General features: G+C 33.8%; 1 protein-coding gene across 2 annotated transcripts in view; it reads left to right on the top strand.

Moving 5' to 3' along the window:
* The window catches only part of Abcd2 (ATP binding cassette subfamily D member 2), a 56,576-nt gene extending 31,592 nt beyond the window's left edge, over window positions 1-24,984 (top strand). For both annotated transcript variants that reach the window (XM_004855005.4, XM_087200237.1), the window contains exons 7-10: window positions 8,190-8,335; window positions 12,078-12,162; window positions 18,628-18,753; window positions 23,410-24,984. In XM_004855005.4, coding sequence (XP_004855062.1) covers window positions 8,190-8,335; window positions 12,078-12,162; window positions 18,628-18,753; window positions 23,410-23,629 — 577 coding nt within the window. In that variant the 3' untranslated portion in view covers window positions 23,630-24,984. The remainder of the gene's footprint in view (window positions 1-8,189; window positions 8,336-12,077; window positions 12,163-18,627; window positions 18,754-23,409) is intronic.
* The last annotated feature ends 515 nt before the right edge of the window (window positions 24,985-25,499 follow it).

The following is a 25,499-nucleotide window of genomic DNA, read 5'->3' as shown; positions in this document are numbered from 1 at the left end:
GTGTGGTCTGGAAATGGACCTAAGTAAGAATATGAGGAAAAGCTAGTAGTATTCTGATCACTTTCCCTTTGGACATCTAGCTTCTGAACCTTTTGATTCTTAATAGATCTAGATGCAAAAACACAGAAGAGACTCTTGAGGACAAAGTGTGTTTCTTTAAGAAGTAAGCAGGCTAGGCAAGCTATTGCCTGTGTGGAATGTGGATCTATAAGAGCCATTCCAACAAAGGAAGAATATGCTATGACAACCCAGGCCTCCTACTAATAGATCACACATATATTGATCCTGCTGTCCCCAAAGAAGAAAAACATGGGCTTGGGGAGTGGTAACTCTGTTGCAACAGACTCTGTCCCTGTTGAGTTGAGCAAATCTTTATAGAATATAAGCAGGAAACAGCATCCACATGTCTATACAGCACCTAGTAAAGCCACTGTAACAATGCAGTAAATGATGAATGACTGAATAAATGAATGAATAGCTCTACAGATTTGGCTTCTACTGTTAAATCAGTCTGGAATCTTGTACTAATTATGAACAATGTTTTCCTTTAGTTGCTTGCACTAGATGTTCCCACATAATCCTGTTTATGACACGGATAAATACAAGTATACGTCACTGAACATGTCCTTTCTTTCAGGAAACTAAGCCATAAGGAAAGCTCAGCAGTATTGGTCTTAGCTGGTTGACTTTATGCCTTGCTTTCTAACTATTAGACTCAAGGCAAGTAAACTGTGCTTTAGCATCTTTGGCTGATAAAATTGTAAATTGTACATTTTAGTCCCTCCTATGTAGTAATTAGTGTAGTTTTCATACATTTTCCTCTTCAGCATTACTGTAACTGAAAATAGGATTTCCAGTAGTCTTTTATTGCATGGGAAAACATTAAGCATAATTTTCTCATATTTAACTTCTCTGTGGGCTAATTTATAGTAGTGAGGGAAAATCTTGGTTTTCATTGAAAAGTTGTCTTTATTGCATGAACCAGTCATAAGGTCAAGCTATTGAACTGCAATTTTGTGGATCAAATATCACAGTTCTATATGGGAAGCAAGCCTAATGATAAATCCTCTTAAAGTTGACTTTGAGAGAAGTTTGTATTCTTAACAGCTTGGCAGCACTTTGATTCTTCCATTAATATATTTTTATTGTCTGGAAGTAAACATGATACCTGCTCTCAAGAGGCTGTGCTAACCTTTGTTTTAGAACCTGGAAGTTCTTTATCCTACAGATGTAACTTTAAGGGCCGGGGATTTAGCTTAGTGGTGCTGCTGCCTGCCTCGCAAGCACAAGGTCCCAAGTTCGAGCCCTGGTACCAAAAAAAAAAATGTAACTTTAGCAGTAGTTCATATCTCTTTTCAGTTAGCTATTCCTCCTTTTAGCTAAATATTTAAGAATAGTAGAAATGAATTTTGTATACTCAGAATGCAAGTGTGTTCTTACTATACATGAAAAAATCTGGTGACATGACTGGTACCAATACATGCATTTATATGAATTATTAATAGCTGGATTTTATGGTTTTCAGATTGCTAACTTCTTACTGCTAAAACTAGACAGCAGTATTTAGTGCTATAGTATTCTCTAACATAGTATATCTCATGCCATAGAGTTAAAATTATTGTAAAATTTTTATCAATATTATTCCCAGTTGAATAATATAAAAATTCATTTTCTTTGCATATAGATCTTTTATAATACATTTTTTTCCTAGGAGCTTGAATTGTTTTATTTGTTTTGAACTTAGAAAATGTTAGGTATTTTAGGTGATCATTCTAGAGACTTCACATACAAAGACAGAGCTAACTGTCTCAATGTTTTCCCCTTCTTTCTACCTTTGTCTTGAATAGAGAATAGAAAACTGTAGACTCTAATAATCAATGTTTACCAAAAAAAAACCCCTATAAACTGTCAGTTATTTAAATGCTAACTCAGAAAAGTAAAGCGTGTAATGCAAATTACAAGACCACCCTGAAACATTTGTACCAACAATAAAAATCTGTAACCATGGAGAAAGGATTTCTTCCCAAATAAGTTTACTATTATAATTAATAATTTCAAACATAAATGCATAAAAATTCTATATTTTAAAGAAAAGCAATTATGTTCATTATTTAAATAATGAGAATTATTTAAATCATACTATGATACTGGTGGATTTATTCTAATACATTTTCTACAATGTATGAAAGTGAGTCTGGGTTTCATTTTGGTAAACTACTGGGGTTTTATTGCTACTAATTACAAATAATCTATTTCTTTTATTGCTTGGACTAGATATGTTGGATGATCCCCTCTTTGATGGGACAGAACAAAAAAGCCAGTAACATTCTGGCATGGTAACTGATCTACCTGAAATATTTAAAAGATAATCTGAATAGGCTTATATATCTAGAAAGGAAGGTTTGTGAAAGGGTAACTTTAAGTCCTTATTTATTATGTATAACTTTGGTAGAACTAGAGAAACTTGAGCTAGCTCAAAATGTTCAATTCTAAGTCTCAGAACTGGAAAGAGAATCACACAAACTAATTGTATAAACATTGTACATATGCTCTTTCATTTCCTTGTGTTTTCAAATTGATTTAATGTCCTCCCAAATCTTTTTGGCAGCCTTTCCAGGGAATGCAGTAGTGACTAACGTTGTAATCATGTTTTTAAATCATTATATTAGTAAAACTTAATTAAGAATGCTTAATTGCTATGTACTTTACTAAATATATTGAATGTTATTTTTACCATTTCATATGTTTATAAAACAATTCAGAAGAATATAATTTTAATAAAACAGTAGTTGGTGTCCGTAATATATAATTTCATGAAATAGTCTGTATAGTGTCACCAGCATTCTCATTCATAGTAATTTTCCAAGGGAACAATTTTCATACTGTTATATCATTTTGTTTAACACTAGATCAAATAACAAATTATATGGGCATATTTGCAGTTCTTTTTTTAGCATTATAAAATGTTTATGATTTGGTATGTTAGTGAAATCCTAGCCTAACTGAATAAAAATAGTACATGATAATCATGCTTTCTTTTGACTTTTTAAAAGTTCGGAAGCATATATTTAAAACATTATTTATTAGACTTTTGAAAACCCCATAAGCAATTAAGCACTGCAAAAATGTAATTTATTTTGCTTTCTCTTAAAGTTGAGTCTTTTTGAGATAATTTCCCATATTTTTATCAAAGAAAACTGGCTAATTACAAAATACCTAAAGAAATTATAAATAAATATTACTCTTCTAAAGAAGGTACAATGTTTTGCTCCTCCGCATTCCTGTACCAAAGAAAGTACTTGTCAGCCTAGTGCATTTTGATACCTTTGAGACTCCATAGAGTGCTCCAGTGAACTCCATAGAGTGCTCCATAGAGTGCATCAGTGAACTAGATGTTGCCCCAGTTTCTAAAAGAAATGCTTCTGGGTAAACTTGAGGTATTCCACTGAGTTCTCAACAAAATATGATCTTTAAAATCTATATAAGGGTTTAGTAATAGTTAATTATATTCAGTATAATGAAACTTTACGCTGGGACATAAATCAGCAATCTCTTACCTAAGTAGAAATTATGTTTTTATCTGCTCTTTTTTTACAAGTTTATCTGTTTGTTTGTTGTATTGGGGAATAAACCCAGGGTCTTGTGCATACAAGGCAAATGTTCATCAATTGGGCTACATCACTAACCTGCTCCTTTTTAAGATGTTGTGTCATCATTTAAGTAGAGAACTTAAGCCTAAGTAGAAATGAACTCTTTGTTTCATAATGATTATTACTGAATGCCTTCCTTATGCCTGGACTGTACTAAGTGATTTTTTTGAGGGGATACTGGGGATCGAATTGGGACCTTGAGCTTGCGAGGCAGGTGGTGGAACCACTGAGCTAAATCACCGGCCCTGAATTAAGTGATTTTAACACATTCCTTCCTGTAGCTTCATTAAAAACCTATTGCTTCATTCTGCTCTTATATCAAATGGAATACAAAAAGTTACTTTACAAATAAGGTAACTCTAGGACATAATTATGGTCACTGTACTAATAAATGGTGAGATTTGGATTCAATTCCAGAACCATCTCTTTAAATCCCATTATTGCAACCATATTCCACATTGTCTTCCCTGAAATGTCAATATAAAATATGATTGCATCAAATATTGGCAGTTAATGGAGTGAGATGGTAGAATCATGTAAAACCACGTGTGAATGCTCAGAGGCATGTTTATCATTGCAGTCTTGATTGTATACTGTGTTGTGACTATTCTTTGGACTAGCATCTGGCTTTAGTATCTGAGGAGAAAAGCTAGCTGTGGTTCTGATTTATGTTAAGTTTAAGCTGGCATCACTTTGGAAAGCAGTAAAAGTATTCTTTCCCAAGCTTTCTATGTATTTCTTCTTCCAAGTAGCCTCAGAATCCCTAATTAAAATTTATTGGGTCTAGTGATGAATTTCTATTTTATGCTAATATTTTCTTAGGCATTAGTTTAAGATAATATTATAAAGCCATGAAAAAGAAGAAAATTGTGTCAATTGCAGGAAAATGGATGGAACTGAAGATCATCATATTAAGTAAAATAAGTCTGACTCAGAAATACAAATAGTGAGCATTTTCTCTCATATAGGGGAGCTAGCAGGGACAAAGTAACAAAATAGAGGGAAATTCTTCATCAAGGAGAAAGTGATGGGGGAACAGGAAAGAAGATAATAAAGAAAGCATATCATATGCATATATAAAAATGTCACAAAGAAACCTATTATTTTGTTCAATTAATATAGACTAAAATAAAAATTTAGAGATAATGTAGCGTTATATGAGTACTTAAGGTGACGTACACAAGCAATGAAATATGGATTCTATTTTTTAAGTATAGAGAGAGAGAGAGAGAGAGAGAGCTGAAGAAATGTAACCAGAAATGGTTTAGCCACTTTTGAAAAACAATCCTTAAAACATTTCCCCAGCAATTCATTCATTCATAGCATCAAAAAGTGAAAACAATTTAAATATCCAGTAACAGATGAATGGACTAATCAAATGCAGCATAGCCATTACAGTAGAATATTATTTGGCAATAGAAAGGAATGAGTCACGGTTACCTGCTGCAACACAGATAGACCTGAAAATATGCTAGTAGGCAGAATCAGTCACAAGAGACCATACACTGTATGATTCTATAGATCTGAAAGGAATAGAATAGGCAAATCCATGGAGACAGAAAACAGATTAGTGTTGTCAGGATCTGAGGAGGGGGAAATGTAAAGTGTCTGCAATTAATAATGGGATGTTTTTGGAAGTTGAAGAAAATGTTCTGGAATCAGTGGTGATGGTAACATGAACTTGTGAATGTATTTAAAACACTGAATTGTACACTTTAAAAGTCTTAATTACCTGATATGGTAACACACATCTGTAATGCCAGCTACTGAAGAGGCTGAGGCAGGATGATCATAAATTTGAGGCCAACCTAAGCAACTCACTGAGACCTAGTCTCAAAATAAAAAATAAAAGGGTCTGGCAATACAGCTCAGTGGTAGAGCAACCTTGGGTTCAATCCCCAGTACTGGGGACAAAAGGTGAATTTTATGTTTGTGTTATATGTCAACGTAAACAAAATATGGCCAGGGTGTCTTTGTGTTTGTAAAGATTTATTTTAAAAATCTAATTTTATGTATTATGTATATTTGAAATATAAAAACTTGGCATAAATATATTACAAAGTAAGCTTGTGTTATCAGTCCTTCAACTAAATTATTTGCATAATATGGAAATACAGGTAGACAGCTGATCTATAAAACACATTTTGTATTTAAAAATCTCTTTCTCTGAAGACGCATACAACACATACACATGCACACACACACCATTTATTCCTTTTTAAAAAAATAAGTTTCAATAATCATAAATCATCCCTAAATACTTTAGGGAATATTTTTAAAGATCAAGGATATTCTTTAACAAAACATAGTACAATTATAAAATTTAGGAAATTTAACATTGATATATTAATATCTAAACTATAATCAAGTTTGCCAGTTGTCTTAACATTTCTTCATAGTAACTAGTTTTTCTGGATCCAGTATCATTTAGTTGTCAAGTCTTAGTTTCTTTTGATCTGAGAGAGTTCCTCAGCATGTTGTTTTGTTTATTTTATGACACTGATCATTTTTGAGATGGTGGGCCTGTTGTTACTTTTTAAACATTCTCTCCTTTGGGTTTTGTCTGATCGTTTTCTCATGATATGATTCAGGTTATCAAGTTTTTGAAGGAATACTACCTGTAACAATCTCCAAGGGCTACTATAACAAATTACAAAAAATGTGGTGGTTTGAAACAGCAAAAATTTATTTTCTCACATCCTTGGAGGCCATAGGTGAAAATGTTGGCAGTCCACACTCTCTCTGAAGGTTCTAGGGGAGAATGATTTCTTGCCATTTCCGGCTTTGGTCATACCAAGTTTCCTTGGTTTGTGGCAGCAGAACTCCAATCTCCACCTCTTTCTTCACATGGACTTTTCTCTCCATGTTTCTCCTTTTGTAAGAGCATTCATTGGATTTGGGGGTCCATCTGATGAATCCAGGATAATCTTGTCTCAAGATCCTTGTCTTCATTACTTCTCCAAAGACCTTGTTTCCAAATAAGGTCACAGCCACAATTATGGGTATTCAGACTGGGTCATATTTTTTGGATCCCAAAATCTCAGTGCACTACATTACTCAAATGATGTTGTGTCCTTGTCAAGACATGGGAAGGTCATTTTAGACATGGGAAGAGCTACAAAAAATAAGTTATGGAAATCATAAATGTATATCAATATTGTAATTCAAATTAAATATATATACATCACCTATGAAATATACACATATATGGCTATATATTCCAAAGAAACACAAGAAGAGTGATAAATATGTATCAGTGGTTCTTAACCAGGGATGATCTAGTCCCCCAGTGGACTAGGACAGTACCTACAGGTCATTTTTTAGTCACCACTAGAGGGAGTGATACTGACATCTAGACTTAGAGACCAAGTCTACTGCTAAATATCCTACAGTACATAGAACAGTCCTTGGCAATAAAGAATTGTCTAGTTTAGTATATCAGTGCTGTTCCTAAAAAACCCTGCTATATATCTACTTTTGCATTTTATTTTCAACTTAGTAATGTATCATGGAAATCCCTCTATATCAACTCATAATACCTTGTCCTTTTTTATAGCTACATAGTAAATATACTATAATTTATTCACACAATTGCATTTGGGCATTTAAGTGTTTTTCAATATTCTTCTATTTCAAATAATTCTCTAAGAGATGGATGTATGCATTTCTTTTTGGTATTTTTAGAAGTGTATGTTCCAAGCCAATGCCCAGAAGTAGGTTATAGAGCAAATAACCCTTATTTTCCAGATCTCATCCGAGGGCTGCATCATTCACATTTTCACCAGACTGTGAAAGCTCCTATTTCTTTCTTGGCCTGTAGTGGAGTGAATTATTGAGCTGTTGAATTTTTGCCGCTCTGATAAACCCGAGACTCAATATCATTTTAATTTTCATTTTTCTTACTAAGGAAGGCTTTTTTTCTTTTTGTCTCTTTACACTGCTGAGTCAAAACCCCAAATTTTATCACATTTAATCCAAAGAAATTTAAAGTACAGAAGCAACTATTATCAAATACAGAAAAACAAAGTATATATTTCTCTGCTGAAAATGTCAAATGATTTCTTGTGGAAGATTTTCTTGCATGTTCTGCTTTGGTTTGGTGTTTGTTTGCTTGTTTGTTTTTTAGGACACAGGCTCACTATATAGCTCAGTCTGCTCTTTAACTTAGTAGGTAGCCCAGACTAGCCTTGAACTTATGGTGATCCTCCTGCCTCAGTCTCTCAAGTGCTGGAATTACAGGCATGTGCCACCATGCCCGGCTCAATAAGGTTTTTTTTGGTATCAGGAATCGAACTCAGGGCCTTGCACTTACCAGTCAGACACAGCGCTGCTGAGCTACATCCCCAGCCCAATAATTTTCTATACATAACAGAGTATTATTTTGCAATGCCTGGGAGAGAAGTACTCAACAGGTTCCAAACATACTCCTAGGAAAGCAATGTTTAAAGTTTACTCTGTTGTTTTCAGACAACCAGAATGTCATTCTGAAGACACTCTAGTGACTTTGCACTTGATTCTTATGTGCTTGCTGTTTTACAGGCCATATATGTCTCTTGGCAGTCTTCGGGATCAGGTCATTTATCCTGACTCAGTGGATGATATGCATGATAAAGGTTACTCAGACCAGGATTTGGAATGTATTCTACACAGTGTCCACCTGTATCACATAGTGCAAAGAGAAGGAGGTAGGCCTACCATTTTTTAATACATATGACTCCCTTTTTAAAAAAATGGATTTATATTTAATTTATGGTTTAATTTGAATATATGCTATCACTGGAACATAATAAGCACATTAAGATAGAGTTGCGATTCTTTTCCCTTACTGACAACCCCTTTTGGGCTTGTGTTATGTCTAATATAGCATACTAAGTTTATCGTGTCTCCATATCACTACAGCTAGCATATACAAAGGTGTTTTTCTTTTATATTTAAATATACAAGTATCCCTGAGATCAAAACCATTATAGGTCTGTGTAAAGTCTATGACAGAAATATTCACCTGCCAAGGTCTCAGTTCATATTAAATGCAATAATTTCATAAGTGGTTGTCACAGAACTTTCTTCTTGTTTTCAATCCCATAATTTTACCAGTTCACTTTTTTTCCTCCTCCAACCAGCACAGAAAAAAAATAATGTATAGAAACTTCCGTATTGTATTTTTATCAGAATATGACATTTTTGAAAGAATAAAAATATCATTTATGCATGTGTGCTTAAAATATTATTTTCCAACAATCACATTTTGAAATAATTTGATAATTCATAATTTGATAGCCTAGAAACATCACTAAAATAGCAAGCCAGAATTCCAGGTTTAATTTTGCATGGATTTTATGTTCCATTTCACAGCCCACTCACACTATCAGAAGCAGCAGTATAGTAGAGTGATTGAGAATATGGAGCTTTGAACTCAGAGTTCCAGGGTCAAACCTAGTTACCACTACTTTGTGTATCTTAACTGAAAAATGGGGTTAAATATATTTTGTAAGGTTTTTGAAGAGGTTAAATATGAATAAATCTAAAGGATTTGGCACTTGAGTACACAAAAATTAATAATGAATAGTTATTTTAGAGTTATGTTGATACAAATGGTATTTTGTCTTTGTATGATGATATTTAATATTTTACATGGTAATTTCATATATATTATTTCACTTTGTCCTTATAGTAAGTGAAGCAGGCAAGAGATATATTATTATACTTATTTTTATGGTGTTTGCAATTTCTATTGTATAAGAAAAGCAGATTATTTTATTGTTTCATGTGATCAGTTTCTTCCTGATTACAAAATACTGTGGCAAAGTAAATGTTACATCTCAATCTTGGGCAAGTTATTTTGAGTAGATTTGAAATCCAATAATCCAAGTAGAAATTTAAAATAAACATGAAATATTCTATTCTTTTAAAAAATCATGAAGAAGCTGTAGAACTAGTTTTAAGAATACTGCAAACCCAGAGTTTCATATTCCCATGCCTCAGGCAGGTGATAAAATTTATGTGCCCTCCCCCCCATTTTAGAAAAAAGAAGAATGTTTCAACCTTAATAACTATAATTGTTATGGTTTGTTGAGTGTTCACAATGCGGCATATTAAACAACTCATATATATCTCATTTCAATTAATATTCTTATTAGTCTAACAATGGAGGTTTTACTATCCCCATTTTACAGATTGAATTCAGGTTAATAGGGTCCTGTAGTGAGTGGCAATACAGGAAATGAAACACAGATCTGACTTTTAAGTCACGTTTATTGCTAGGGTATGCTATTATGCTGTGCTATCTTCTAGCTTTTTAGACATTAATAATAACTAGTATATCTTCACATATAAAAATTTTCAAGGAAACTAGTTTTACTCTTAAACAGAAAATGTTTAAGCAAAGCAAAAAAACACTTCAGTTTGTAAATACATCACTTTGGAAGAAGCTTTCTGAAGTTCTGTTTAGATTAGCTCATCCTTTGCTTAGTAAATGATGGAAATAAGAACTACATTACATCCCATCAAAAAGGTCACAAAATATGAAAGATATGAACTAAAGAAGTTTGTGCAACAGTGGAAAGCAGGAAAATAATTTTCTTCTAAGCTGGCTTAGTCTCAGCATCAGAGACATTAGGACTCAAGAGTTCTGATTTATGTGTTATGTGATCATGCAATATTGTTCACGAAACCCTTTGGGTGTGGTAGAACAAAGAAGGTAGTTTATTAAAATAGTAAAAGTTAAACTTTTCATTGACCCAAATACATTTCTTTTGGGCCTTCTTCTTAGTGGTCAGGGGAAAATTATTTTAAGCTTAGAATATTTCTCCACTGTGTAGCAATCTGAGTCTATTTTTCATATCATCATATATTTCATAAATGATATAAAATTCAGTCAGAATGAAAGTATTATTTCAGCACATTTCCCTGGAAGCAAGAATTTTAAATCAGATAATATTTTGATATTTTTCCTAATATAAAGTTTTAAGGTTATATTTTTAAATAGACATAATTTCTAGAAGTTTATCCAAGAAAATGAACACTGATTTACTTTGGAAGGTGGAATTGAGTGTCATTAAGAAATAAGGGAAAGTCTTTTCATTCCAAATACTTTTGTAGTTATTATTCTTAATGTATTACTTTATTATATTTATTCATTTAATTTTTGGAACAAGTAACCCTTTCACATTAGTCAAAAATTAAAAATATTTAAAAATTTTTTCCTATTGCTCCAATCTAGTTGTCGGCCACTTGTTAATAGATAAGCACTGTTTTTAGTTCTTATTTATAATTTTAGACTTTTAATGCAGTGAACTTTGTAATAATTTTTAAAGGAAAAAATACATTAAACATAAAAGTGCACTCTATGTTTAACAATTAACATTTTTCTCTCAAAGTTTCTGAACTTTTGGATATTAAAAAAGAATCCCATATTCTTCTGATCAGCAAATGATAAAATTAATCATTCTGATAATTTGGGTTTTCAGATACTCAACGCATAAAAAAACGAAGACTTTGCTTCTGACTTTTCTTTCTCTTTAAACTATTTATAAATTTTAATAATGATGAAAGTTCAGCAGAGAGAGAAATACAAAGGCAGAGAGAAGTCCCAAATACTTAGGATTTGAAGTATTGCCCTAAGTGTTTGTCAAGCTTTGGCAATCATTTTCTTTGAAAATGCATACTGTAGAAGTGGGACTGTGGTTTTGTTTTCAGTTAAGATAGATTGCTCAGTAGAAGTATAAAAACATTAGAGGCCAAGACATGAACCTTTGCACTGACTCTTAGGCATGTCTGTTACTCAATGAATTTTCGGTTACTCACTTGTGTGAGTAATAATCACTTGTATCAAGTAATAGTATCTATCTTTTAAGGAATATAAGATACATGGAGGAACCTTACGAAAGACTAGGCATGTGGGCACCATTTAAATTAGTTCCTCTCTTCCCCTTCATAGGTCTTGCAATTTAGTGATGCAGATATATTGGTCACTTCTGCCACTCCCCTCGAAAATAAGTAGAAGTCCACCAACCTTTCTGGGATACTTAGAAACACAGTTTTTAAGGTGCAGTGTTTAGGCTTCTTACAAGATGATTTGTTATTACGGGGCGTGGTGGTGCATGCCTGTAATCCTAACACTCTGGAGGCTGAGACAGAAGGATTGCTTTGCATTCAAGGCCACCCTGGGCTCCATATTGAGTTTAAGGCCAACCTGAATTACATAGTGAGATCTTGTCTCAAAAAAATGATTTGTTATTATAAGGAATTGTTACAATTAAAAGAATATCAAATCTAAAACAAAATACTTGGACATAAAGCCCTGTAGTTTGTCCAAAGATATGTTCTGTAAAATACTAGGTTCTTCATGTTAACAATTAGACCTTGCCAGAAATCATTTATCTAGGATAAAAAGAGTAATAATTCAACAAACTGTATCCTTTCTTTTAGGATGGGATGCTATTATGGACTGGAAAGATGTTCTGTCAGGAGGCGAAAAGCAAAGAATGGGCATGGCTCGTATGTTTTATCATAAGTAAGTGTACTATATTCAGGTAGCACTATTCCACCAAAACAGTCAGAACAATATTCACTATTTTTATCTTAATTTTAAAATATCTCAAGCATAATATTTACACATAATGGAGTACTACTCTACCATAAAGAAAGATAAACTTAAGTCATTCGTAGGAAAATGTACCCACCTTGAGACCATAATGTTAAGTAAAATAAATCAGCCACCTAAGCTTAAATATCACATGGTTTCTCTTATGTGAGAAACCCAAGTTATAAATAAAAAGCTAATAAATGATAGATAATATGGAGTAGGGAGATAGATCTTTCTCAAAGGAGAAGAAGATCAAGAGATGAAGGAAGGGGTGAGGGAGGGAAAGGACAGAGTATGAAAAAAGGAATTGGATGTGTTCTGACCTGTACCAACTCCACACAAGGAATGTGAACATTATGTACTGCAAACATGCACTAATAATGAATCTTATAGAAAAACTAATGCATAAAGTTTTCAGTTTTAAATGTCTTAGGTTATTTTTTCTTGTAGCAGAATCTCCAAGTGTTTAATTTCTTTCTACTTCTTCCATGTGCCTCAGCTGAAACAATGTACAGAGGGCCTAATTATATTTTTATGTATCCTAAGGTTTAAAATACAATTACTACTAACTTTAGAATGTAAATAATACATAACCATTACTATACTAATGTAAACTTAGTAGGTAGGCATTCAGGAATACCTCTGAATTCGACTATTAAATTCAAAATAAATAAACTTTCTAACCATTTGGTAACCTCTTAAACTAACATTGCTCACTCCGGAAATCAGATGCATATCCAATGGAATAACGAATCAGCCCATATGAGACTTAGTGGATGCAGAAAAATCAAGATGCAGGAATTAATTTCTTTGTTAAAACTTTTCCCTTTGCAACAGCTTCATAGGCTTTTGAGTTTAATGATACCAAGCACAAAGGATGGGAAAGAAATATTAAAGCCATTCTGATTCCTGATTCCTTCCTCTTAGTAGTCCTATTCTCTGAGAAAAAAACTCTCTGTCTTTCTGTCTCCTTTCTGTTTGCTCTCCCGCTGCCTCTTTTTCCCTCCGTCTCCCTGTCTTCTCTCTCCTTCTCTCTTTGCTTAAGTCTCTAGCCTAAGAATCTGAATTGTGGAGAGTATGAAGTTATCAAGAATTATCTTACTCATTTTTAGCGCTTAAGGAAACAAGAACTGTGCCATAATTTGGGGCAGAGTCAACATTGTTTAACGAGTTAGAGAGCAACTACTAATACTTTCCTACAGAACTTTTAAAAAAACCAATGAAGAGCAAAAAAATAGATCAAATTACCCTTACTGAACACTTAGAAACTAGTTGGCCATCATTTAGAAAGACACTTTGGGTATGAAAAAATATTCAAACTTCATCAATGGGCTGGGGACTTAGCTCAGTGGCACCGTGCCTGCCTGTTAAGAGCAAGGTCCTAAGTTCAATCCTGGTACCGGGAAAAAAAAATTCATCAAAAGAGGGAAATTACAAAATCAACCGGATATTTCCATTACACTGATTCAACAAATCTAATACAGTATTTGTCCCACTTGATTTATGTACTCTTTGTTGTTGTTGTTGTTCTTGTTAATTCCTGAGCTATTTTTAAGCAAATCAAAGACATTATGAAAATTTTCCCTTAACTTCTTTGGTATAAATATCTGAAATATTAGGATATTTTCTTACATAATAACATGTCATAGGCATACATAATTAAACTGATAATTATTTGAAGTTATCTAATACCTACTGCATATTCAAAGTTTTCCTGATTGTTAAAAACCTGTTTACATTTGGTTTGTACAAACGAAGATGTAAATAAGTTTCATACATTGTATTTTGCTATTATCACTTGATTCTTTTTTTGAGCTTTTTTTCTGTTTTATGAAAAAATTATTCTTTTTTAGAGAGTCACTTCTTCCCTTGCCCTTACCACCTTTAAAAATCGTTGACTTGAAGAAACTAGGTCAGTTGGCACACTGAATGTTGCACATTCTAGACTGACCTGATTGGTCCACGAGATCCTTTGAATATCATTCCTCTACCTCCCATTTTTCTTATAAATTAGAAATAAGAGCAAAAATCTAAATCTAATCTCGATTAGATTTATATTCGGCTTTTTAATGACTATAACATATATTTATCATTAAAAGAAGAATATGTGATCTAAGAATTCTATTAAAATATAATTATATGTTCATTTTATAAAAGTAGAAAATGTGAGTAAGTAAAAAGAATTAAAAATTTTGTTACCTACAAAAACACTATTAAAATTTTGGGTTAAATTTTTTTACTTATTTAGTTTTTATCAAAGCGTTTATATTTTAGATATACATAAATGGGTTAAATCAACAAAAGTTGATTATAATCTTAATCATTTTAATGTAATTATTTTCATAAAGAATATTATAATTTATATTCTTCTATTTCATATGCTGTTATATATCTTTTTGAATTATTATATAATAGCTAGCCATGGTTTATTGTTATGTTTTAAAAGTTATGTACCAAATGTACCACATTTTCTTTATCGAGTTTCCAGTTGATGGGCATTTGGGCTGTTTCCAAGTTTTATCCATTATGAATTGTGCTGCTATGAACATGGGTGCACATATATCACTGTGGTATGATTCTTTTAATTTTGGGGGGAAGATACCCAGCAGGGGAATAGCTGGGTCAAATGGGACTTGCAGTCCTAGTTCTTTGAGGTATCTCCATGCTGCTTTCCACAGTGCTTGCACCAGTCTACACTCCCACCAGCAGTGGAGCAGGGTTCCTCTTTCCCCACAGCCCCGCCAGCATTTGTTATTGGTGGATTTCATGATAGCAGCCATTCTTTCTGGAGTGAGGTAGAATCTCAGCGTTGTCTTCATTTGCATCTCTCGAATGAACAGTGATGTTGAACATTTTTTCATGTATTTATTTGCTATTCCTACTTCTTTGTCTGAGAAATGTCTGTTCATTTCAGATGCCCGTTTTTGGATTGGGTCTTTAAATGTGGGAAGTCTGATCTTTTAAAGTTTTTTATATATTCTAGATAGTAGACCTTTGTCTGAGGAAGAGCAGGTGAAGCTTTTTTCCCACATTGTGGGTTGTCTAAGATAGAGAACATTTCTACTACCCTAGAAGCTTCCCTCATGCCCGTTTCCAATTATATGTCCTATGGAAAATTTTTGTTCCGATTTTAATTATCAAAAATTAATTCACCTGTTTTGAATTTCTGTCTAGCTGGAATTTTATAGTGAGAAAAATTATGAGTTGTGTTAATATAATGCTACTTGTAATAATGTTCATAGCTTAAGAGTATAGTGAGTTAAGAAAATACAAACCAAATTTTGCTCAGAAATTTTAGTAATGTGTATTTTGGAATACTGCTTTCTCTGATGAGATTCCAGAGTAAACTGTGTAGCTTGACATTTATGACCAGCTGTTACCCTTATCACCCTGAATGTGTTTGGGTCTTGTCCATAAATATTCAGTAATATGGTCCTCAACATAGTTAGTGACATGGAATATGATAGAATGTAAAGTGAGACCTTAAATTTCTCAGTGTGTTAAGACAAACCTTGCAATAAAGAGCAAGATATATCAGTAAAAGTTGTTAACCCAAAGAGATTTTAAGTGCCTGTAATTTGGAACAAATAGCTGAAATGTTTATCTAAAATACCATGAGTAAAATATGATAATAAATTATGATCAAGTTATAGGAATATAAATGGAAAGAAATTTTTATGAGCCATAGAAACATCATTGAAGATGAACAAGTAGTTAAAAAGCATCTGTTGAAAAAAGCTAAGAGAAATAAAAGAGAAAAGATAAAAGGTATTTGAAAATTAAACCCAGTGAAGAGAAAGCACAATGTTGAGGCACTGCCTCCTTTCTTCCTCAAAGGATTAACAAGAAGGTTTACATCATAATGTGGAAGACTTGAGTTGACTAAAATGGAGAAGTTTGGCAGGGAGTGCTAAGTATTACCATAGCATACGCTTTCTAAGGGCATTTTGATTTTCACATTTAGAGAATGATCAGAAAGTCCTGTCTTAAGGGGTATGGATTGGGTCTTTCATAAGCCCTGTTCTCTGATAGTACATCAAAGGAAAAGGAAAGAAAATATGAGAAGCTATATTGTCTAATATTTTATTTAATCATACCAGTAGCAGATTCCAGCTATATTCTTTGGTGTGTTTAAGCAAGCATGTGTACACACACACACACACACACACACACACACACACATCCTGCCAAGGAAACAGAAGTGTGTGATTTAATTTACAACTGCTAGATTAGAGGTTGTTATGACAATGGCATAAAGTACATATGTACTTTTTTTTCTAATTTTAAAATGGCATTAGTTCTCTATTTAGTTCATAGCATTCTGAAAAATAATTAAAAAGCAATAAACAAATTAGTTACTATAAAGACCTTTATACAAAAAGACAATTTTACCCTTTTATATTTTTTTCTTCTTCTTTTCCACTTAAATCATTCACAAAATACTAATCAATTCATATAAGAAGTAATGCTTGATGCTTAAACCAGAACAATAACCAAAGCCAACCCACAAAGATACTTCCATTGATGTTGTCCTGGTGCAGATGCAGTGATATTTTAGTTCTTTGCATGGCAAGCATTTTTAGAGTCTAATGTGTTAAAGTTGCCTCTGACTCCTTTGCCTATTATCCTTGACTAGTGATCCAGAATAGATTACAGGATCCTCTTAATAAGCAAACTTATTTTAGAAAAGAAACTTAGAGGGTTGAGTAATTACTGTATTTAGGCTGATTAAGAAATTACCACTGATTTCATTTTTTTCTTTTATCATTTATTTTAAAAATAACTTCATGAGGAAAATTATCCTGGCAAGCCCTTGAAACTGAATTTTCAATTGTAAAATGAAAAACAAATATCAGTGTAAGAATTTACTTCGATCCCAAGATCTAAGCAAAATCATGTTGGTGAATACCAGATATATACCTTAAATCCAAGATGGAATTGAGAGGACAAAAGGACAGAGGAAGATGAGAGAGAGCAAGGGTCTGATAAGGAAGGGAGAGTGGCAAATAGAAAGAATAGTACACACTCACCATCAATGTAAAAAAAAAAAAAGAGCTACAAATAGTTGTTATCTTGTTGAAACAACCTCAAAAATATTTACTGTTTATTCCTCTAAGAATTGGATCCATAAGCATGGTCCCAATAGTATTCAGATGGTTACTACATTAGCCAACTTTCCCTTGCCAGAACAAAATACCTGGCATGTGATACTTAAAGAAAGACAGGTTTATTTAGGCTCACAGTTTCAGAGGTTTTAGTCCATGGTTGTCTGGCTCCAAAGCAGGAACGTTATGACAAAAGGATGTGATAGAGCAAATCTGCTCACCTCTTGGCAGCCAGGAAGCAGAAGACAGGGGAAGAGTGCCAGAGAGGAAGTGACTGACAACCAGCTATACTCCCTAGTGCCACGCCACCATGACCCAACCACACACATCCGGAGTGTACTTTTCTAATCTCTTAGGTGGCTCTCAAGCCAACCAAGTGGACAACCAAGATTAACATTCACATTCACAGTGACATCTACATTACTAGGACAAAATACCAGATTCACACAGCTTAAAAGAGAAAAGTTGTATATTTTGGCTCATGGCTTCGGAAGTTTGAGTGTATGGTCAGTTAACTTCAAGGCAGAAACAACACCAGAGAAGAAAGCGGCTCACCCCATGGCAACCAGGAAGCAGAGAGTAAGGGAAGAGCCAGAGAGAGGAAAAGGCCTGGGGACAAGGAAATGCCCTCCTGGGTCATACCCCGGTGACCGACTTCCTTCCACCAGGCACAACCTCCTCCAGTATAGTGAGCTATTTGGCATACTGCACATTGGTGCCCCCAGGACCTGGTCACTCACCAAAAGTCTTTCCTCTGAACACATGAGCCTTTGGGAGGTACATTTTTGGTCTAAACCATAAGAAGTATGAAATTAAATGCCTGTAAGTAGGCACATTCATTCTTGCAGACTCTTCTAGTGATGAAATTCCATGAGTAATGCTTAGGAATTCATGCTGTGAATAAAATAATCTTGTCACACCTTTACTAACAGGATTGGGGCCAGTTTAATAGTTAGCTTCATGTAATTAATCAAAGCCTTGTCATCAAGAATTACCCTGTCTTCTCCAGGAAAATGGACTTGGTAACCTTCCTCATCTTTCCTAGGTCTCATATTTGTGATTTATTCACCTGAATGACAGTAAGGCTTATAATATCATGAGCAAGAATGTAAGAAGAATGTGATAGTCTAGTCCAAGTGGAAGAAAGTGTGACTACGTTTTTTTCTTTATTACTTATCACATTTAATAATGTCATATGCCCCTTTTTGTTAGTATTGCAACTTAATGTTGTCCAAAGTAAGATTTATGTTTCAAAGAAGAAAAAAATAATTTTTGTGTTTTTTTAAAGACCAAAGTATGCATTGTTAGATGAATGCACCAGTGCCGTCAGCATTGATGTTGAAGGGAAGATATTTCAGGCTGCGAAAGGGGCTGGGATGTCTTTACTGTCCATAACACACAGGCCTTCTCTTTGGTAAGTCGTTCCATGGCCGGCTGATCTGTGAAATATGCTTTCTCCTTCTGTTTGTTTAAAGAACTTTGCAGAACTTTTCACTGTAGACCATGAGGCATTTTGCTTATTTTCTTACCTGTATTCTAAGTTGTACCTTAATCATGTAGAATTCCTTCCAATCTGTTGTCATAACTGTAATGTGTTATTTGGTCATTATCATCATTTTCTAGTAATCTCTTTGAATTGAAAATATTTATCATAATCCTAGTATATATTAGGAAAGAATATATTTATATATTTTTAAATCATTCTTTTAGGCCTTTTTTTTTGGAACCAGGGATCAAACTCGGGTCCTTGCACTTGCAGGGCAGGTGGCGGAACCACTGAGCTAAATCTTTGGCTTTTTAGGTGTTGTTGTTTTTTTTTAAATCAGGAGATGGGGGATTGGGGGAATGGATGACAATTTGATATTTCCCCAAGTGATAAAGTTATAGAACACATGGGAAGAAAAGCTTATTTTTAAGTAAAAATGAACTGAACTTTTTTTAGTAATATTTCATGAAATTTAATAGGATTTTTCCCCTTTTAAAAAGACACTATTTTTATAGCTTTCCTACTTTTTCATTGATTTATTGTCATAGTAACAATTGCCAATGAAGGTTTAGCACCTATTTTGGGCCAGGTTCATTTTATGTAAGTCTCACAACAACCCTATGGAATATAGGTCATCTAATTCTACCATTTTACAAAGAATCTGAGAATTAGAAAACTGAGAAAATTAGCTTCCACAATAACATTCTGTGTACTATGATATACAGCCATATCTACCGTAAGAGAGCTCAAAATGTATTCATACATAAGCCATAAAAACACTTGCTCATTCTTACTTATTCTGTTTCATCAATCAAAATCTTTTCCTTTTGGCGTATTAGTAGCTATGTGACTCATTCTTGTATGTGCTTTGGGCTCCTATTTCCCTGGGAGTGAACAGGCCTCCCCCACCACCACTTCCCTTTCCCCTTCCCCTCCTGCATTCCGTGACAGGTGGCTGATCAGACTCCATGCCAAAGCTGCCATCATACATGGCTACCAAACTAGACTAACAGCAACCTTTGCATTCATCCTTGAAGCTCTTTATACCTTTTTTCTTACAGAGAATAGCTACATTAAAAATTATGAGAGAGCAGTATTTATTGTTCAATGTTCTCTGACTCTGGATTTCATTTCTATTGAGAGTATTAATCTATTCTCACTGCATTTAAACATTCAGATTTTTCAGAATTTTTCCCCTAGAGATAATGGATCTGAAAGTAGAACACTTCATAAAGTGACCCTAACTTTGTGGGTTTTCTCTTCATTGTTAGAAATCAAGCAACATCTAGAGTGATAGGATGTGCTAATCTCTCCAGAGACACTCTGGATCTAGTCCAGCATGCATTAGAATTTCTGTCAATGGATAGGATTCTCCTGACCTTTCCTTAAGAAATCCAACAGATCCTGGGTCTTTAAGCCAATTATGACATTTTCCTGTAAATCCTCTAAATTAGGGATGACATAGAGCCAGGGCAGAACTGTGGAGCCCTTTTTGGCATGGACCTGAGTTCCAGACAAGCTCCCAAAATGGCATAAAACAGAGTTACCTCTTTGAGCTGATGTTTTTCTGACCTTTATCAATGGTTTTATTATTCTATCTTGTCATTTTTTCTTCACTCCATTAGCCTGAAGAGACACTGGAAATATTTCAGTCATTGTTTTCTCAACTAGAGGAACAAATAGTTTTCTAAGCAAATAGCAGAATCTGTAATGTTATGTCTTTTAACCAGGAAAACATAATTGAATTGCAGCTGCCCACAGTTCATTTCTCCATAAAACTAAACTCAATGTCAGTTCTTTGTGAATTAGTTTAATCATTTTACAGAAAATATCATTTCTCTTTATCTTTTCTCTCAGGGAAAGTACATTTATTATTTTCTCTGAAAGGACTTCAGAAGTAAGAAAAGACTCATTATCTTTTCCACCATAACAACAAATGGGTAATTGTTGATTGTAAAGATTAAAATTGCTACCAATGTCTAAAGAATTAAAAAAATAATAGCTTATTGAATTATTTCTAAGTTTTATCCTATTTATAAAGGAACCCTTGGGGGCCAGGGGTTTAGCTCAGTGGTGCCACTGCCTGCCTCACAAGCGCAAGGTCCCAAGTTCGATCCCTAGTACCAAAAATAAATAAATAAATAAAAATAAAGGAACCCTACAGATCATCTCTAATGAGTCACAGTTAAAATAGCTGTTTCTTTTAAATTCCTCTGGTTATCCTAAACCTTGAAATATTATTTTAGCTAATACTACAGAACTTGCCTTTGACTCTCAGGGCATGGAACACCTACTGAGTTTGTTCCGCCCCTGTAGAAATCAAGTAATGTTGTAGGACCAGGGTGATGAGTTAAACCTTCATTATACTTTGAGGTAGAGCTTACCCAAGAGATGAATAACCACAACCTAAAATTGCTTCTAGCTGTGGATCCAAGGCTAGGATAGCCTCAAAAAAGTTGTGAAGGAAATAAATAAGATGGACTCTTTGCCATTATTTCTCTTTCCTATTGTATTCTATTATTTTTGCCTTAACCTTCATATTATAACAGGATGTTTTGGCATTTTTTCCCAATTGACATAGAAATACACTGCTTTCAGTTTAATTTTGAGATGGTCCCAGCTTCTGGGAGATCAGATTTTTCGAAATCTGGGGAAACTAAAGGTATAAGGAGAAGACTATTAATCTGTGTCATCCATTATCAAATTTAAACTGTCAGCTTGACAGTCACCTTACTTTATCAGCTAAGCTAGCTAAATTTCCCCTTTGTGAAACATACAATTTAAAGAGAGTTAAGGCTGGGGGTTGTAGTTTAGCACTTGTTTAGCATGTGCAAAGCCTTGAGTTTGATTATTGCAAAAAAATGGGGGGAGGGTATGTGTCAGTCACTTTCTCATCACTGGGACACAATACCCAACACCCACGACTGAGTGAGGAAAAGTTTATTTTGGCTCACAATTTCAGAAGTTTCAGTCCATGTTAGACAAGTTAAAATGCAGAAATGGGATGGTAGAAGGGCCTGCCATGGAGGAAAGCTGCTCAGGTCATGGCAGCCAGGAAGCAGGAAGAGAGAAGGGAGGGGCTGGGGAGGGAGGTGAGCCCTTCCCTTCCCCTTCCTGGTGACTGCCTCTTCTCAGATCTCCTAACAGCACACTCATCCACAGACTCATCCGTGCATCAGCCCATGGATGAGCACAGCTTCCCAGTGATCCAGTCACCTTCTAAAAACATGAGACTTTTGGGGGACACATTTCAGATCTAAATCATACTGGAGGTGTGGTATACAGAAGTCCATCAGTTGATGAGTAACAGAATGTACAATGCTGTTCAAGGGAATATAATTTAGCTATAAAAGCCAATGAAGTATTGACACATACTACAAATGAATGAACCTCGAAATCATTTTGATAAGTGAAAGAAGCCAGTAACAAAAGCCACATATTGTATGATTCCATGTACATGAAATACTTGAAATGGAGAAATTCAGAGACAGAAAGGAGATTAGTGGTTGGCAGGCCCTGGACGGAAGGAGACATGGCGAGGACTGCTAACACAGTTTCTGTTGTGCATGAAGATGTTCTGAAATTAGGTAGTGGTGACAGTTTCATGAGCTTGTGCATATACTAAAAACCACTTAATTGTACTCTTTAAAGGGTAAATTTATGTCCTGAGTATTATATCTCAGTTTTTTGAAACAAAGAGGTAGACGCTTTCCTGAAAAAGTTTCAGTAGTTTTAATAAATAATAATAGATGACAGTTTAACAGGAAGCAAGAAGTAAGACAACCTACAAAGAAGACAGAAAACTGAAGAGTCCTGGATCAATAAAGCAAAGTGACACTATCCAGGTGGCTCAGCTATGGGTACCAGCTCTCTACTTCCGGTCTCCGCACATCTCCCAAAGACTAGTGACATCGCCTCTCCGCTTCAGAGAAGATGGGTTATTTCGGACTTTGTAAATAATAATCTCACAGGGCTGTCAAATTCCTACCTCTAACTGAGCCATGAAAAAAAGAAACTAAATCACACAAAGATAGGAAAGAATATTTAAAAGATTTCTATCAATGAGTTCCTTAAAAAAAATTTTTAAAGTTCCATTATTGAGAAATTTTTACTTATGTAGAAAAACTCATTTCCAAAGAAAGGTAAAATAATAAATTCCTATTTTATTTCTTTTATTTTCCTTAGTTTTTCTCTGCGTGCCCTTTTAAATTTTTACTTTCTTTCCTTGGTTTCTTTTGCTTGCTTCCATTCTAAGAATACTTTATTATTTAAGAAGGAGCCATCCATACTGGGTTATAAAGATAAATTAATACACATAACAGTGTAGTCTTCCTTTGTAATTCTTATACAGTCAGAATGTGAAATAAATTTAACACAATCAATGATAATTTCCTGGAGATTAATGACTTTTGAATTTTAGAATATTACAGTATTTATCTTTTTGTGATATCCTTGAAAATCAAATGTAAACTAGGCAACTTTGCTTAAAATTTGCCTTTGACTATCAATTAGAATTATAAACCTGTGACAAAAATTGTTTTTCACAATTATGGCTAATAATATTATTTCATTTTAATCATGCAGGAAGTACCACACTCATTTATTACAATTTGATGGTGAAGGAGGTTGGCGGTTTGAACAATTGGATACTGCTATTCGTTTAACATTGAGTGAAGAAAAACAAAAGCTAGAATCTCAACTAGCTGGAATTCCCAAAATGCAGCAGAGACTCAATGAACTATGTAAAATTTTGGGAGAAGATTCAGTGCTGAAAACAATCAGAAGTGAAGATGAGACATCCTAATTTGTTTTGACATGTCTTAAAAGTTAATTTTTAGATAAAGACTCACAGATAGCCTGTTACAGTGCATGCAATGTGTTAAGCTAAGCACAGACAACAAAGCCAGCAAGAAATATTTTATATGACTTTAGAATCAAAGAAGCAGATGGTCTAACTTTTAAGAAGAAAATTAAAAAAATGCATGATGTGAGATTAGTCATGATGGCTTACACCAATTCTTAGTGAAAGCCTAATTTACCTGTAAAACAGGATTTTCTAGGTGAACTCGTGGTGAACACCAAATTACTATGTATATGAGATGTGTCTGACATTTTTAACTGGAGATATCTCTTGGAAATGCAAACTTAAGGCAGCAATTGGGCTGATATCAAGTGCATAAACATTAGAACTCTGAGTACCATTTAAGTCTTTTCATGACTGATGTTAGTTTTAATAACTATAATATATGTTCATCATTGCTAGTGGCCAACTAAACCTTATAGAAGCTACCTGAAAGTTTAGGAAATAACTTCAATATAAAAAATATTTTAATGGCAGTGGTTGAGAGGAAAAAAAGCATGGCTAAATAAGCATAAAATGCCATTTTTAAAAATTTTAAACTTTGAGTATCTTAATACAGGGACATAAAAATTAATTTTAATGAGAATCTTCCATATTTCTTAATAAACCTTTTCATTTTTAAAAGAGAATTGCCAACATAGAAATGGTGTATCCAAACAATGTTTGTCCCAGGCTGGTATTTTGCTTGGCAACATTATCTATTACAATTCTTTCTAGAAATATTGCTTTATTGTGTGTGTATGCCCAAAAGAGGAGTCCATACTTTAAAAAATGTAAAGCTACAATAAAAATTTTTTTAAATTACAATAATATTAGCATATATTTGGAATAGCACTTTATAATTTATAATCTCCATTTACATCATTTTATTTTAATGTTTGTGGCAATCTTTTGAGACAGATATTATTTTTCTATTTTGATATTGAGAAAAATTGGCACTCAGATTTACTCTAATTATGTGATGTATCTAGGGACAGATCTGGGGATCAAATGAAATTCTCCTAACTCTGATTCAGTGCTGCTCCCACCATTGAACTTTATTTAACTGGGTTATAATGGTAAACTTAGGTGGGCTGGTAGATGGCAGGAAGTGAGGCTTTAGGCAAGGGAGAAAGATGAGGCAAAAGAGCATACAGGTAGACATGTAAAATATTTCCATTGAAAACAAATCCCTCTTTCACTATAGGTGGATTTCCTGATTATCGAGCACATAGGACCTTACAGTTTTTATTGTGGCGTTTTCATAGCCAGTTTTCCACTTACCAGCTGGAGTGTATTAATAAAACTGAGAAAAGTGACTTTAGTGGTTAAAATCATTACATGTCTAAACAAGAATGTGGCTGTATATAAATACATTATAATACCATCTCTAATTCAATGTGTAGTTATCAGAGCTGAACATTCCTTATGAATTCCTTAATCACCATGAAAAAGCCTTGATTAATCAAAGAAATTACAAAGCACTCCAGTGATAGAAAATGCCCCATACTTTACATGGCTATGTTGGGTTTGTGTGCACACATACCTCCATTACAAATTGTGGGGTGCAAAATCTTGTGAAGTGTTGTGTACAACAGTCATAAAATTGTTTAAATGTTAATTTCCTTTATTAACTCAGAACCTTTATTAAGTTCTAACTTATGCCAGGCACTGTGCTAAATCCTAGGAATAAGTGAAATATGGTCCCTATCGCAAGCTTACAGTCCAGTGAAAGTCAGGAAAATGAATATATTCGATCATAAACTTAATAGTTATATTTATTATTTATCCAGTGGGCATAAAACATTGCATATACATTGATTCATTAAACTAA

Source organism: Heterocephalus glaber, unplaced genomic scaffold (assembly GCF_053883595.1).
Source record: "Heterocephalus glaber isolate CG9 unplaced genomic scaffold, H.glaber_assembly_v1.0 deba00001733, whole genome shotgun sequence".
NCBI lineage: Eukaryota > Metazoa > Chordata > Mammalia > Rodentia > Bathyergidae > Heterocephalus > Heterocephalus glaber.
Note: the sequence above shows the minus strand (reverse complement) of the source record. Positions and strands in the feature narration are given on the sequence as shown.